Source organism: Tiliqua scincoides, chromosome 3 (genome assembly GCF_035046505.1).
Source record: "Tiliqua scincoides isolate rTilSci1 chromosome 3, rTilSci1.hap2, whole genome shotgun sequence".
In the NCBI taxonomy this organism is placed as follows: domain Eukaryota; kingdom Metazoa; phylum Chordata; class Lepidosauria; order Squamata; family Scincidae; genus Tiliqua; species Tiliqua scincoides.
In genome coordinates this window covers 27,348,253-27,363,703 of record NC_089823.1, presented here as the reverse complement: position 1 = coordinate 27,363,703, position 15,451 = coordinate 27,348,253, and the positions used below count along the sequence as shown (strand labels likewise).

General features: G+C 42.0%; 1 protein-coding gene across 4 annotated transcripts in view; it reads right to left on the bottom strand.

Annotated features, from left to right (window-relative positions):
- Positions 1 to 15,451, bottom strand: part of FRY (FRY microtubule binding protein) — a 256,079-nt gene that overhangs the window by 153,784 nt on the left and 86,844 nt on the right. For 3 of the 4 annotated variants that reach the window (XM_066620128.1, XM_066620125.1, XM_066620127.1), the window contains one exon: positions 7,419 to 7,618. In XM_066620128.1, the coding sequence (XP_066476225.1) occupies positions 7,419 to 7,538 (120 nt within the window). In that variant the 5' untranslated portion in view covers positions 7,539 to 7,618. Of the gene's footprint in view, positions 1 to 7,418; positions 7,619 to 12,077; positions 12,357 to 15,451 lie in introns of those variants that run through there. The other variant, XM_066620126.1, reaches the window with a different exon arrangement.

Below are 15,451 nucleotides of genomic sequence, written 5' to 3'. Positions count from 1 at the left end.
GGACGAAAGTCCCCTTCTCCTGAGGTGCCACCCGCAGCAGGGTGAGGCACGCAGGATGCAGTAGGAGCCATTCTCAGCGCCGTTGCAGCCGCGCGCCCTGGGCAGCTCAGGATTGGGTTGTTAGTCAGGCATCTTGCTTTGGGAATCCTTGGCCTAAAGCAATATTCAGGAGTATTTTTGGCAACCTCTCCCAAACCACAGGAATCTGACAACACTGATTAAACAAAATAAAAAAGTAAGATATAGAAATGAGACAAACTTTCCCCCAAGGAAAGGCTCTCATATAAGACTGGCCTAATGATAGAATTCTCTAGGGATTAATAGAAGCAGAAACATCCTTATACCAATCCCAGGCTTCATAGCCACAGTTTTCTGCAGGGTCCAACTAGTGGCCATAAGAAATTGAATGGGTAACAGCTCATGTAAATATCAGACATAAAGCAGAGCAAAGTGATTCCTATGTTTTCAAAACAAACTCAAAATCTGGCTTCTCAATTCTAAAATTATGATGGCCAAGTCAGCTGTTTTAAGTGAACACCGCGAGAAGGTATAAAATGCAGAAATGATGCTTTCAATTAGTACAACACATCCACACTACTAGACTTCAACAGATATGGTGAATTTAGACAGTGGAAAAGCCAGAAGGACACCAATACTCTGTTGGAGAAAAACTGTCATCAGCCATATTGTTCTTCAAATATCCTTGCTCCTAATGCAAAGCCTGCTTTCTCTCCTTAGAATGGTAATAAATTAATACTAATATTAAATATTAGTAATATTAGTATTATTGCTAATACTAATACTAAATATTAGTAATAATAGTTATATTATTACTAATATTAAATATTACTAATAATATAAGTGGCAACGATGGGGGGGAGACCAAGGGATGGAAAAGAAGATATGAACAGGGCAAAGTTGGGCTTAAAAGTTCTGCAAGCATTTGGGAACACTGATTTAGGTGTTACTTGAAGTAACATATTTATATACACACCCTAATAAAAGTATAATTTAACATAGCTGACACAAAAAAAGGTAGGAAAATACTTTAAAGTAGTTGGGTTGTCTAGTCTAGAAAAGGTATTCAGCATGAAAGTCATGATCTTGTCTCAACTCTTATTTCACACACACACACACACACACACACACACACACACACACACACACACACACACTTCATAGACTTTTGCAGTGACCACTAAAGCAAAGAAGGGAATTTTCACGTTAACTCAGAATCCAGAGACAGGCAGTGTGTTCCATGACTGGGTATGCACTGCGTGTGGAACGAGGTAACCGTAAGTATGCTGGTGGCATGATGACATAATCACATCTCAGCGAAACTTTCGGTCACAGAGCTTCTGCATTTTTTTTAAACACTCTGGATTCCAGGCCAGTCAGCACACATACTAGTCCCCTCCCCACCCACAACTCTGGACCTACACACACACCTTTTAGTCTAACTTTGTGACAGAAGGACTCATCCACTCTTTGTTTTGTTTGTTGTTAGTCATGTGGTCTTCTCCACTTTGGCACATCTTTAAAACTAAGTCAACTTGTGGCCAAAAAGTAGAGCAGGAAAAGAGCAGACAACGGTGACAGCTCAGCAACTTGTTTATTCTTTTATAGACACCAGTACATGGCAGTCACTCTGAGCTAGCCCCCCCCCCCCGCCTCAGTAACAGCTAGAGTTGGGGAGCCTTTTCACACACACCCCGCTCCTTGGGGGGGGGGGAGACTGGAATAAGAAAGCATCATGAGCTTTTCTGCTCCCCACTCAACACACATGCAGCCTCGACTCCTTTTTGGAAGCAGGCAATTATTTATTATGCCACTGGCTTGCACTCTTCTTTCTCTCTCTCTCTCACTCTGCCACTTCCATCTCAAGGAGTATAAGTGTGAACTATCATGAACTCAGAAGTAGGAATGACAAAGGAAATAGAAAAAGTAGAGGCATGAGGTGGTGAGGGAAAGAGGACATGCAATACACTGTTTCACGCCCTTTCAGCCAAACCAACTCCCCTCCCTCTCCAAGGCAGAGAAGAGCAAGACGGATTCAACCAACCTTTTTTCTTTGCCCAGCGCAGTCAGAAAGCAAAACACAGACAAGCCGATCCCCACTCTGTGCGACTCAGTGTCTACAATCACAGGTAGGTACAGTGTCTGTTCCATTCAAGGGCCAAAGCTCATCACCTCAAATGCGCACATGTTCTCTCTCTCCCCCTGCATTGTGCACACTCTCAATGTCCAGTTGTCCACATATCTCATTTTTCTTTTTGAAATTCTGTCTGTCTGCACAACTGTAGCCCACCAAGAGGCAACAAGACAGTTTCTCTCAGTATTCGCCAACAAAAGAGCTGCATTCCAAAAGCATACTCAAAGGGAACAGGTCAGGAAATAATTTCAAATCATTACAGGTCCAACCTTGATATATACAGATTTGACTCAACACGAATGGCCATTGCAAATGAGCAGGAATGTGCTGATCCCTGGAAAAGGGGAAAAATGCATCCCTTTAAAATCACAGTTTTAAAAACTGCTTTTCTTATACTCTTATAGAGAGACAGTCATGCAAGCGATTACAGGTATAATCTGATTATCCAAGGATTTTTTACCCATGGAAAAATTCATGGATTTTTCTGTCTCAATGCAATGAGAAGGGCCCTTTAAATTAAAGGACAACAGTTGTTTAACAACAGCCTGTTAATGCGAGAGAGGGCAATCAGAGAGTTGACAATCCATCAGTCATTCTCTAGGCTTCACTCCAAGGCAAGTGACCCCTCCCTTGCTGAGCACGTGAAGGAAAGATAATAACTTTGCTCCAGGTGAAGGGAGGGGCTGCTGGCTCAGAGTGAAGCCAATTTGTACTTTGGACACAGAAACCTAATTCAAAATCCTGTGTCATTATTTATAATAATAGTTGCTCATTGTTTAAAGAGATAGACATACAAGTAATTGCCCCTGTCATTCTAATCCCAACTCTCATCTTTCTGAATGACATTTTTTCTTATAATTTAGGTTCCTTTAGCAGCTATACTGCTTGAGTAGACTTTATAGGCTTCTCATTTTACACTCCTGAGGGCACAATCCTAACTAGGTCTACTCAGAAGTAAGTTCTATTTGTTCAATGGGGCTTACTCTCAGGAAAGCATGGTTAGGACTGCAACCTTAACGTTTTTGAATCCATACTGCAAAATATAGGGCTATAAACCAGTGGCAAAATGAGCTTATAAATGCATGTGCAGACACACTTCCAAAGAACTCACTATGCTACTTTTTACATTCTTTACAAGGCACTATTATGCAACAGTAACCCCCATAAAGATATTATCTGCAGCATCAACAAGCAGGAAAACAACCACAACAACTTTACTGCAAGGGATAGAAGAGGATAAACCTTCTGTACACATACTGGTCAGCTGACGCAGCTCTCACTCTCATATCTATATACCTTCTGTTTGAATAGCTCTCCAACTCACACTCCCACCCAAGTTTCAGTGGAAAAATACGAAGTATTACAAACAGTTTAGGAGCCCTGCAACTGTCCTGGGAAAGTGAGATGATGAAATGTTCAGGGTTGAGAAATGTTTTACTCTTCAGCAAAACAGGGTTTCATTTGTTTTCAAAGAACAAGATTGTGGAAGAAGAGCCTGCTAGCCTCTAGTCACATTAGAACACCCATTATACCTAGTTCCATGCCTGCAAATTATCACAAAATTCTCCCTTGCCTTCTAAGAGATTAGTAAATAAGCCCGTCTTGGACATTCCACATGGTCATTCTACAACTACAGGCAACAGGAAGTAGCACAACGGAAAAGCAACAGTACTGCTACCAGCTTGGACCTGACCTGTTAAAATGCTCATAAGCTCTCCTGGGACATACAACAAGACTGGGGTTCTTCCACTACTACACTATATATATTCTGCACTTGATGCCATGCCACAATCTCACAGTTGCAGAAACAATCCATGCAACTGCAGCTTAAAAAAATAATAGAAAAACCTTGTACAAGATGGCAGGAAATAAAGTCACTAAAGGATGTGTACAGATGTTTTATTCATGATATAGTCTGAGGCCTGGAACCCACATTCTTGTTTCTAGCCACTAGTCAGAGTGAGTGCTGGGGTATGCATGGTTTCCTATGCATACTAATGCATAATCCAATGCACACATATCCTAATGATAAAAGATCCCACATTCTTTGAATGAGCAGACATTCATCTGGTCTTGGACCCTTATTGTTAAAGCTTCTTTCAAGCTTGAAAATAGTTCTTACGATAAAATATATATTTTGTAAAAAAAATACTCCCAGATTCCTCAAAGCAGAGGGGTAGCCAGGTCATTTGACACCCAGGGCCCATAAATTTTTGACACCACCACTCATATACAACAAAATTATTTTCAGTAATAGTCATGATATGAAATGAATAATAATAATGGTCAGAAGATAAACACAGTGAACATTTCCCCACAAGCAGGGGATGAAAGTCAGTGCCCTCCCCTGCTGTTGCTCCCCTGCACGTGGTCCTCAGTGACATACTGTCCCTGCACATGGAGGTTCAATGTAGTCAACGTGGTTTATAAACATTGATATACCTATAGTACACCATGAATGGTTAGAATCTATTTTCAAAGTCATCTAAGCCAGTGACCAACAACATGCAAACTTCCCAACCCCTGCATTAACTTCCAACTCCTCCTCCTATTCAACTAGCTGCAGGAACTCTGGGTAACCTGAAAGATTTTGCATATTGGCAAAAACCATGAGAACATTTTTTCTGCTATGATAATAAACTTTACATTGTTAGACTTCTACAGTTATTTTAACTCTTTCCTTCTATTTCCAGGGGCCATTCCCATCAGAATTCACAATTCACTTAATAACTCCCCCAACAGTAATCCTTCTACACACTGCCTCCTACTCAAGTCCCTCCTTCCAACACACAAAACATTCTACCATCTCCCACTGTTAGCCCCATAGAAGCCTCACCCTCCCCACCAGGTTCTGGGGCCTACTTTAAAAGTCATCTAAACACGTGACCAACAACACCCAAATTTCCACATGTCATTCCCATTAACTTTACTTATTTGTTTTATGGTATAACAGTACAGGTCACCCAACAAATCAGTAACCAAAAAACCAGTGGCTAATGTGATGACATTAGCTGTGATTACACAACTGAATAGTTCTAGTATTAGCACTGACACAAGGAAATGAGATCTGACTCATACTAACACCTTGTTGGTTCTATGCTGTGTCATAATACTATTATTATTATTATTATTATTATTATTATTATTATTATTATTATTATTATTATTAACAGTATTTATATACCGCTTTTCAACTAAAAGTTCAATGAGGTAATACTACCTCATTGGTCTGAGAACAATCAGTCTCACTGGTCTGTTTTGACGTATGGCAGTTGTGTTTTTTTCTGGTTATCTGGCCATGCCTTTTGATAGAACACAGATAATTAAACACAGTGTGTTTAATTATATTCTGCATTGAATTACCTATTGATTGATATATAACATGATGATATTATTCATAAATACCAAGGTTTCCACAATTTTGACTACTAGTGCATGTAGGGGTGCATGTATGTACTTTATGGTTGCCATTGTTGTGGGTGATTGGGTGCTATCAGGATACTGATAGCATGGACTTTTTTAGCATGTAGCTCTGCTGTTTTCAAACTCTCAGGGAGTTTGAAAAGTGCAGTAAGTCCTTGCAGGGGAGAGGAGGGAGGCAGCAGGGATGGGGGGAAGGCAGCCCCCCCGCAGGGGCTGGGATGCACTCACCAGTCCCTGCAACAGCCTCCGGGGGTGTGGGGAGCCCTGCGCGAGCATCTGCAGGGCTCCCCAGCCTGCAGAAAGTGAAAGTGGAGAGATCATGCTCTACTTCTGGTTTTGTGGAGGCAGAGCACAATCACTCCGCTTTCACTTTCTGCAGGCTGGGGAGCCCTGCAGACACTCGCGCAGAGCTCCCTGCACCCCCAGGACAATGCAGCAGGAACTGGCAAGTAAATGTTAGTCCCTGCAGCCCCTGAGCAAAGCAATCCTGCCTTCTCCTTGCCGCTCCCGCCCCTTATGGGGGCAGAGGCCAGGGCCTTCAGGCTGGGGCATCCTGATGCCCCAGTTTGAAAACCACTGATGTAGCTGTTTGTGGAAGGAGGAAATGGGGAATTGGAGGTGTCACCATTAACAGGGTGATGGGCAATCAGAAGCATGGTAGTGGAAGGGGGGAAATGAGCTGTTATAGGAAAAAGCTCTATAAGGCTAGCTCTGAGGTATTCAATCTGTGCATCCGTGCTCCCTAAAGAGGCTAGCCCCCAGGAGTGTCATGCGGCATCTTAGGGAGAGAGGTGGCTATAGCCGCTCGGCTCAGCTCAGCTGCATGTGCTGCCTCCCTACTTGCTGCTTTTCTGCAGCTGTGAACAAGGTGGGTGGGGCAGTGTGAAGTGGGGAGGGCGTGTGAAATATGGTGGGGGGAGGTGGAGTAGCCTCCCCGCCAAACCAAGAGAAGGCTGGCTGGGTAGCTGCGGAGGTGCTGCATCTTCTCAGCAGAGGGCCCAAACTTAAAGGGGCCGTTGTTATTCGAACGCCTCTTCTGTAATGCCATCAGCATCTGTTGTAAAGGCACTTCATTGGCTCGCTGAATAGCAAGCTGCTGGAATGCTGGTGGGAAGGCCAGAGCTTTCCTGCCAGCAAATCTGCAGCTACCCATCAAGAAAGATAAAGTGGTGGGGGAGGCAAGAGGGGTGGGGGAGGGCAGAACAGGGGCAAGGGATGGTGACAGGGCAAGGGATGGGAAGATTGGGTCCAGGAAGGAGGCAGGTTCAATGGCAGTGGTGGCTGGCAAATTCGAACCCCTTCTGGGAACTGATCCTGTGTTGCGGGTCCATATGGACCTGCACTAGTTAGCACAGGTCTGAGGAGATTCCCTCACTCCCATGCCATGAAGGCTTATCCCCATTATAAGGGTATGATTGTTCCTTTACCCAGAGGAGATCTCCGTAACTCCCACCCACACACAGGATACAGCAGCAGCCATTTTGGTGCTGCTGCATTGGTGTGGGCAGGGGAGAATAGAATTGGGCTGTAAGTGAACAGCTCAATTTGTTTATTATATCTGTTTATTAGAAATTAGGTCACATATTTCTTTTAGGGAGTTCAAGGCAACATATGTAGTTTTGCAGACATTTTCCTGTCCAGGCAATCACCAGTCACAAACCTGGTTAGCTTCAACAAAGTCACATCATGTGCCTTCTAACCACACCCTGGATTCCAAGGTTTCAATACTGGAAAATGTCACTATCCTTTTAAATCAAGCACAATAAGCCTTGCAAAAACTATGACAAAGTAATTGCACTAGCTTTGATTAAAATGTAGAAGCTTTAATTTCTTTTTCACTCACCAAAGGTTCTGCCATGATGATGCGTATCTTGCGTTCAGCCTGAGTAGTAAAGTTAACAAACAAGCTTTTTAAGACATATTCCCCAGGTTTACTATCCGGGTCAACACTGATGGGCAACATGGTTGGAGGTCCCTTCTCCCGTTGGGTGCCAGAAACAGATGGGACTGGTGGTTTGATGTATCCGTTACCCACTGGAGATGCTGAAAATAGAAGAAGCAGTATATCCTTAATGTTATATTATATATCACATAATTATTAACTATTATTAGGACTATTCCAAGACACATTTATCAGTGGGACTTACTTAAGAGGAAACATAAGAACAGCCCCACTGGATCAGGCCATAGGCCCATCTAGTCCTGCTTCCTGTATCTCACAGCAGCCCACCAAATGCCCCAGGGAGCACACCAGATAACAACAGACCTCATCCTGGTGCCCCTCCTTGCATCTGGCATTCTGACAGAGCCCATTTCTAAAATCAGGAGGTTGCACATATTGCATCAAATTGGTTTGTAAAATAACTACTATTCAGGTAATAACTATGACAGTGCAAAAATAATGAGAACATTCTTTCCTTGTTGAACAAAATGTGAAATTTATATAATCAAAACGTTTTAAGAAATCCTACTAGCATGGACCAAGAGGCAAAGTAAACCAGGCTCAGCAGGTGGTGGAATTCAGAAGATCTTTAAATGTATTTATTTATTTAATAATTAGGTATTTATATACCGCCTTTCTGGTCATCGGATTACTCCTCTGACTTTATTCAAGGCGGTTTACATAGGTAGGCACTTCTAAATCCCTCAAGGGGATTTTTACAAACATAGAGGTTCTCTCTTTCAAGAACCAATAACATTTCAGAATGGATCTTCCTGGTTTGGTCTCACTTTGGCCTCCAGTTCTCCCACGCAGGCTGACAAGCAGCTCCATCTCTCACATGGAGGGCAGCCAAGACGCTTCTAGCTCACACCAAGAGCAGGTGGAATCACTCAGTTCGGCTTGTCAGCTGCTTCAAGGTCTCGCCATTCTCAGCCGTTCAGGGAGCTGTCCTCGAACTGGCGACCTTCTGATGTTATCTTCAAGCTAAGGGAGGCTCTACCCTCTAGACCAGACCTCCTGCCCAGACCAGACCTCCTGCCCTAAAATGACCTCCAGACCTAAAATGTAAATTTACTACATTTATATCCCGCCTTTCTCCCGGAAGGAACCCAAGGCAGCTTACAACAGTAAATAAAAGAATTCAAAAAGAGCCACGACAATTAAAACAAGTTAAAAACACATCACAGTATTACAAAAAGAAGGGGTGTTTTGGGGAATCACTTCAGTTTTGGAAGAACCCCAGGAAATTTGGAGAGACCAAAAAGGGGGGATTTTGCTGGAAGATATAGTAGAGGACCATGACATGTAGCACAACAGCACAACAGCAGACCACCCACAGAGATACGTTCTGAAAGGAAGATAAGGTCCTGATGAGGAACCCAGAAAACCTTCCACTGAGATTAAAATCCTACATAGATACTAATACTGAATATTAGGGTGGAAATTTTTCTTCCTTTACAAGATACAATCTAAACAGAAAATACACTGATATCTTGAACAGTATACAATACGAAGAAATGCCCATTTCTTTTTCTTTACAGCTTTCTGACTGAAATATGCTTCAAACATCCAACTATGACTGGATTTTGAAAGCAATTGATATTAATCAGAACTTGATGAGGTTATGTTCCAAAATTCTTCCGCTTAAGCAGAAGCAAACTACATTGGAGGACAGATTTTGCTTAACACATACTTTTTCAGGATTGTTATATTGTATACTTGGAAGTAAATTTATTGTTCCATACCATGCAGTAAACCCATTACTCTGTACCTAGTGGCCTACATTCATTTGTTATTATATAACAACCCTCTGTTAAGCTCAAAAAAAGGCAAACAAACAAAAACTTGCACATTTAAATTGGTCCACATTTTTACATACAAACACACAAAGAGCACACTCACATACACACAAAACCATCACAAGGTATCACTTAAGCATTAATAATGTGCCAATCAGTTCACAACTTGACATATTCAAATGAGCAATCAATAAAAAGATTATTGGGAGCCCTTGTTACGTATATAATTTAAGTAAAATTAATTGTATTTGTTTTGTATCTCCTGTCCTTTGAGATCAGCAAATCAATCAACTTCAATTCAATATGGAACATTTCTGGCCATGTCTACAGGCTATCCCAGGCTAGAGACAGAAATAATTGTTCCCCAGCATGAAAAGCAAAATATGGCCCCAATCTCAAGTATGGAAAACAGATAGAAGATCTCTCAAAACAGTCAATGAAAGGGGGAGGATCTCCAGAAATTTTCCAACCTGATGTGGTGCACAGTCAATCAGAAGCTATCCTACGACAAGGAATGTTATTTATATGCATATATAGGCATCATCCCCTCCCCATATCAGTGAATCAGGTACCTGTGGTTTCACTTATGTGAGGATCAGGGGGAACCCCCCACACCGGACCCTGCGCTCATTAATGTTGTTTTATTTGCTTATACTGGGGTGAAAATGTTCTTCCATTTACAGGTCGATATAAGCATGCAAGCTTACAGCGAACGTGCAGGCAAGCTGCAGGCCTCTTGAATGCTTGGGGAAAAAAAATTATGGAATGCTAACAGAAAGTAGGAAGGTAAGCTTCTGTGTTGGCTTACCTGTGATTCTGTGGGTAGCCATCTGGAGAGCAAGCTGATGACACAGCTGCTGTTTGCAGCAGCAGTTCCCAAATGGGTGCTGGCAGCACATTACAAGTGCTGCTGTATGTCCTTTTACAACAGTGGAATCTCTGTTCCACTGTTGTAAACCTCAGTTAGGATTGGGCCAATATTTTTGTACAGCGAGCCCTTGGAATCTGCAGGGGATCAGTTCAAGAACACCCTGTGGATACTGAAATCCGTGGATATGGGAATTCACGGGGAGCCGGTGTAGCACTACAGTTACTTACCCAGATGCTGCACTGGGCCCTCCAGAGGTCACACTGATCTCCTCGCGCCTCAGAACACCTCCTGGATGCAACTGGAAGCTGCCAGTACAAACTGGAAATGGCTTCCGGTTGTGTCTGGAAGACCTTCTGAGGCTCTCTGTGGTGCAGGTTTGGAATCTGTGGATGCTCTAATCTGCGGGTGCTGAGTCTGCATATAAGGAAGGCCCATAATATTTCCACAATATATGCTACCCCCTGCGTAGGGGTGTCAAACCTGTTCCATACAGTGGGTCGAACAGCATTCATGGCACCTGCTGTGGGCTAGAAGTGATGTAATTAAGCAGGAAGTTATACCATTAAGCAGATGATGAACAAAAATAATCATTCTTTTTGCTTAGGAACTCATTAGCTGCAAATGACAATTTGAAAGAGAAAATACATAAATCTTAATTTATTTGCAAGGTATGACAGCCCAGTTATCATGTGGGATGCCATTTCAGCAGTGACACCTCAAGTACAGTTCAGCAGCTGAGACTATATGATGGTGGTGGTGGGAGGGCCCAACTATAAAGCATGCTGAATAAAGAGCTTCTAAAGGTTGTATCCAGCCCGTGGGCCTTATGTTTGACACTCCTGCCCTAGGATATCATGAGGATTTTACAGGTGGGTCAGGACTACTCTGTCTATTGGAACTGGCATAGTGAAGCTCACACAGAACTTATTACATAACACAAAAATGACTTTTTAAAAATCTGAAAATTGGCTTCAACTGCAATTTCATCTAAAGAAATCTATGCAATCTCTTTAATGCACCTTCTGTTCTGACTTGCATCTTTACATACCCACAACCTAAAAAATTTGCCTAGGTATACGAGTTTTAAAACACATAAAAACTAAAGCACTATTAAAAATTCCACTGATGTTACGTATCAATAAAATCATTTTGATACAAAATGTCAAGAATAAAAATATACTACAAAGTCCCTGATGTAATGAAATTGCTGATTATTCTCTCTGTTCATACATGTTTTTACAAGGCCTGGATTCTTTGGTTTCCTATCATCTGAATATACTGATTAAAGAAAGTTTAAGATAAATGACCAACGCCAGCAGATCCCAGTTTGTTACATTTCCATCCCAAACATTTTCGTTAACCAAGGTTATAGAAAAGAAGCAATTTCTTTAGAATTCTTGGATAGTTGTGAAATAATTATAGAAGCATCAGTCTTACTCTTGCGCCTTTGCATCAGTAAGCTATTCAGGCAAAAAAAAGTCATATGTGTTAATACATCCTGGCCTGTAATTGATTTCCAGTTGTAACTCTGCCATTAAAAAAAAATTCTAATTAAATATACATTTAGGTACTTTACCATAATGCTACAATCTCTATAATAATGTAGAAATAAGATACAGTAATTAGCATACCTTACATTTTAAAAACCAAAAGTATAACTCATTATTTCCTCAACATTTCAGATGTATATTTAACTATAAAGATATTCCTTGAACACAAAAAGCCCAATAAACTAAGAAAAAAAAATCCCATGGTGACACCAAAACCTAACTAGTAAAACCTTAGTAAAACATAACTAGCATTCTTTAAAAAAAAAATTATTTTAGAAATGTAGCAAAAACAAATGCAACAATTTAAAATATTGACTGATGGAGTTTGTTTTATACCTACCAAGTCCCTTTATAAAGCTGATCACACTGGATCTTCTCCAACAGGCTAGTGAAATCTCCATGAGACTGAAAATACCTGAAAAGTTCCAAGGCTTAGAATCCTTTTGTTTCTAAAATGGAGGAAAAAGTGGGTTGTTTCATGATCTTGTTTGGGTCTTTCACTATAGGAGTTTTTTCTCCTCCAGATTCAGAACAAGTGTTTGTAGAGTTTTGTCTTTTGTTTTCAGGGGCTGAAGACTGCAGTAACTGAGCTAGAGCAGCTTTCCTGATCAGAACACACTTTCCATAACCAAAGGGGTAATTTTTAGCTTTGGTAGGATGATGACCTACAACTTGCAGTGGCTGTTGGTCTATATTTATCCACAAGCACATACTATACTGACAGATTAGCAAAACTACTTCAAGCACTCCAAGAACATGAGACTTGCTTGTATAGTTCAGGATAAACAACTCTAGAATACCAACAACATGCATTATCACACAGTGAAGCTGAAGGAAGCATTTAGAAGAGAAATGCTGAGATAACACAGAATTTGAGATAAAGCCTTTGTTTTGTAATCAAGGACTCTGATCACAAGTACAAACAGCTTGAATTCCTTGAGACAGAACTGACATGCTATCTTTTTTGGTGAAAAGCTACTCATCTGAAAGGAAAATTAGCAAGTCCAAAGTTGCAATCCTAAACATACTTACCTGGGTGCAAGCACCACTGAGGATTTAATACTGCAGCAGCCCAATTCTAACTGATGGATCTGCCAGCAGAATGTGCATTCACATTAGTAATGAGGCTGCTAGCATACATGGCTGGTGGCCATGTGTGCAGATGGAGGAGACACCCACCAGCAGTGCTTTGGCAGTGGGGGCAGGTGGTTGGAGGAACCAGGAAGTTTCTAGCAGGGGAGGTGCCAGGCAAGAGGCAGAACGGGGAGGGAGTGGATCCCAGCAGCACCAGCGCGCAGTTGGATCCTATCCTTGTTCCTGCTCCCCTACTCTCCTCAGAAAATGGTTGGCACAGATCCAAGGAGACATATCCAAGCAGCGGAGGCTTGCTCAAGGGTAAGGTAACTAAAGTTCTGTCACTGCCCCTCAGCATAGGATGCAGTGCATGTTCTGTTGGCATGGTTGCATTGGTGATACAGTTTAATTGTAAGTCTGCATTTCTAGATATATATGCTTGAAGGTAAGCTCCATTCCACTCCATAGATCTGAATAAAAATGCATAGGATAGGCTGGCATAAAATATACTGGAATTTCAATAAGTCAACTAATGGCAGTATTATTCAACTAATGAAAATGGTTTGTATTTAGTGATATGCATGGGATAATTGACTAGAACTTTAAAACACTGATCAGAAAAAGAAAAATTTTCTGACAACTATGTCTTCTTCAATTATCAAGCTATTTAAAAAAAGAAGAAGAAACAAATCTTTAAGCAGCAAGATGTATTTCCGGGTCATATTAATTTTGTGTATTAACCATGAATAAATGACTCCTGTTAAACAATTTCTGCCCAACGTTGCTTATATGAAACAGGGACCAAATGTGTACACCTGTGGGCCAGGCAGAAATGAGTTAAAACACCATTTTTAAAGTCTGACTTTGACATCTGAAGAACGCTGGGTAATTTCCAAGGGAAGTACAAGCCTGTGTATGGATTTTGTTCTTCTAAAATGCAGGATGCATTCACATCAGTTCTTTAATTGGTGCAGTTCATACCACATCCTAGGTGATGTCATGGTCCATCTACAGGCTGTCATTAAAGAAGCAGACTTCTCCCACAAGATTCCTTACAGCATCGAAACAGATATTCTGAGCATTTCCCCAAACAATACTACTGCTTGAACCAGCATACTACAGCCTCATGAGTAAGACAAACTGGGTAGGCACACCAACCTGTTCTTTCAAGTAACAAGAAGTCTGAAGCCCTCTCTGCCAACAGATCTGACTAATGTGAAGAATTTCAGCATGCTACTTTGATCCAGTGACCAGTTCTAAAAATACTTTAACATTTTATTTAATAAAACAGATTTCCAACCCCACTGCATCTTCTAAACACACACACACACACCCCAGAAGATGAATATATTTATAAAGCATCAAAACAACGCTGCTTGAAGTTTGAAACAGTTTGAAACTGCCTACTGTAATTCCAAACCAATTTTAATCAAGCATGATTAAAACACACATTCCATGGTTATTTGTCAAAAAAGGGGGGGCTATCTCAAAAGTTTAGTTAGTGATGACCAACGATGTTTGCGTATTTGTTTTTTGTGGGACTTAAGGCCTAATCTTATTTGTGCAGGCCACCAAATGCACCTGACCTGTTGCAAATGATCTGCCAGCAGTGCAAAGAGCCAAGCGTTACTGGCATGCCGGCAACAAGACAGGAGCAGCCCCTTGCATGGCAAGGATATATGAAGCACCTGTAACCAGGTAGGTCACGGGGCAGGTAGAACACAGTGGGTGCGGGCAGGGGTTTTGATGGAGGTGGGAGGGGCTAGCACCTGACAAAAGCTACTTGCTCCAGATGTTATCCCCTCCACCTGACATGCCCCATGTCTCTCCTCAGACTTGCACCAGCTACGGAGCTGTGCAGGTCCAAGGAGACCCAATGGCAATTGAGGGGCTTCTGGGGAGGTAAGGAAGAATATGTTCACTCACCTTTCTCAAGCCTCCCATTCCTTCCCGCAGGATGCAGCACAAGATTTTCTGGCATGGCTGCATTGGTGGGGGAGGGAAGGATATGATTGGGCTGTTAGTAATTAAACTCAGGATACAGCTCAAGGTTTTCAAAAAGTTCTAGCTTTGATGATGCATACAACTATAGCTGGGATGTTACATATGAACTCCAGGGCAATGTCAGAATGTATGCCTACATGGGCATATGACTGTCCAAAGAGCTCTAGAGCCCTCCACCAGGGACATGGTGACTCTAGATTGTCTTTAACTCAATGTACAAGTTGCCATGCATGAGAACATGACCATATGACAACATGATTCTAGTCTTTCAGGTTTGTTCCCTATGTACAGCAGACCCCTGAGAGCAAGTTGATTGGCTAAAGGGTGGGTATCACACAGGTACCTCCTCCTATCCCCCTCTCAATGGCCAACTGGGCTCTCCCTGGTCCTGCTGCTTTTTTTATAAGGGAAGCTGCTGGGCTGGGAGACATCAGAGGAGATGCCTATTCACCATCTAGTAAGCAGGTGAAGGGAGTGCGCAGAAAAAGAAAAGTTGTGTTACTCTGAGGTAGATCTGAGCTATTCAATCTGTGCATCGGGGCTCCCAAGGGAAGCCTGGCTAGCCCCCAGGGGTGTCACATCTTGGGGAGAGAGGTGGCCACCGCTGCTCAGCTCCACATGCTGCCTCCCTACTTG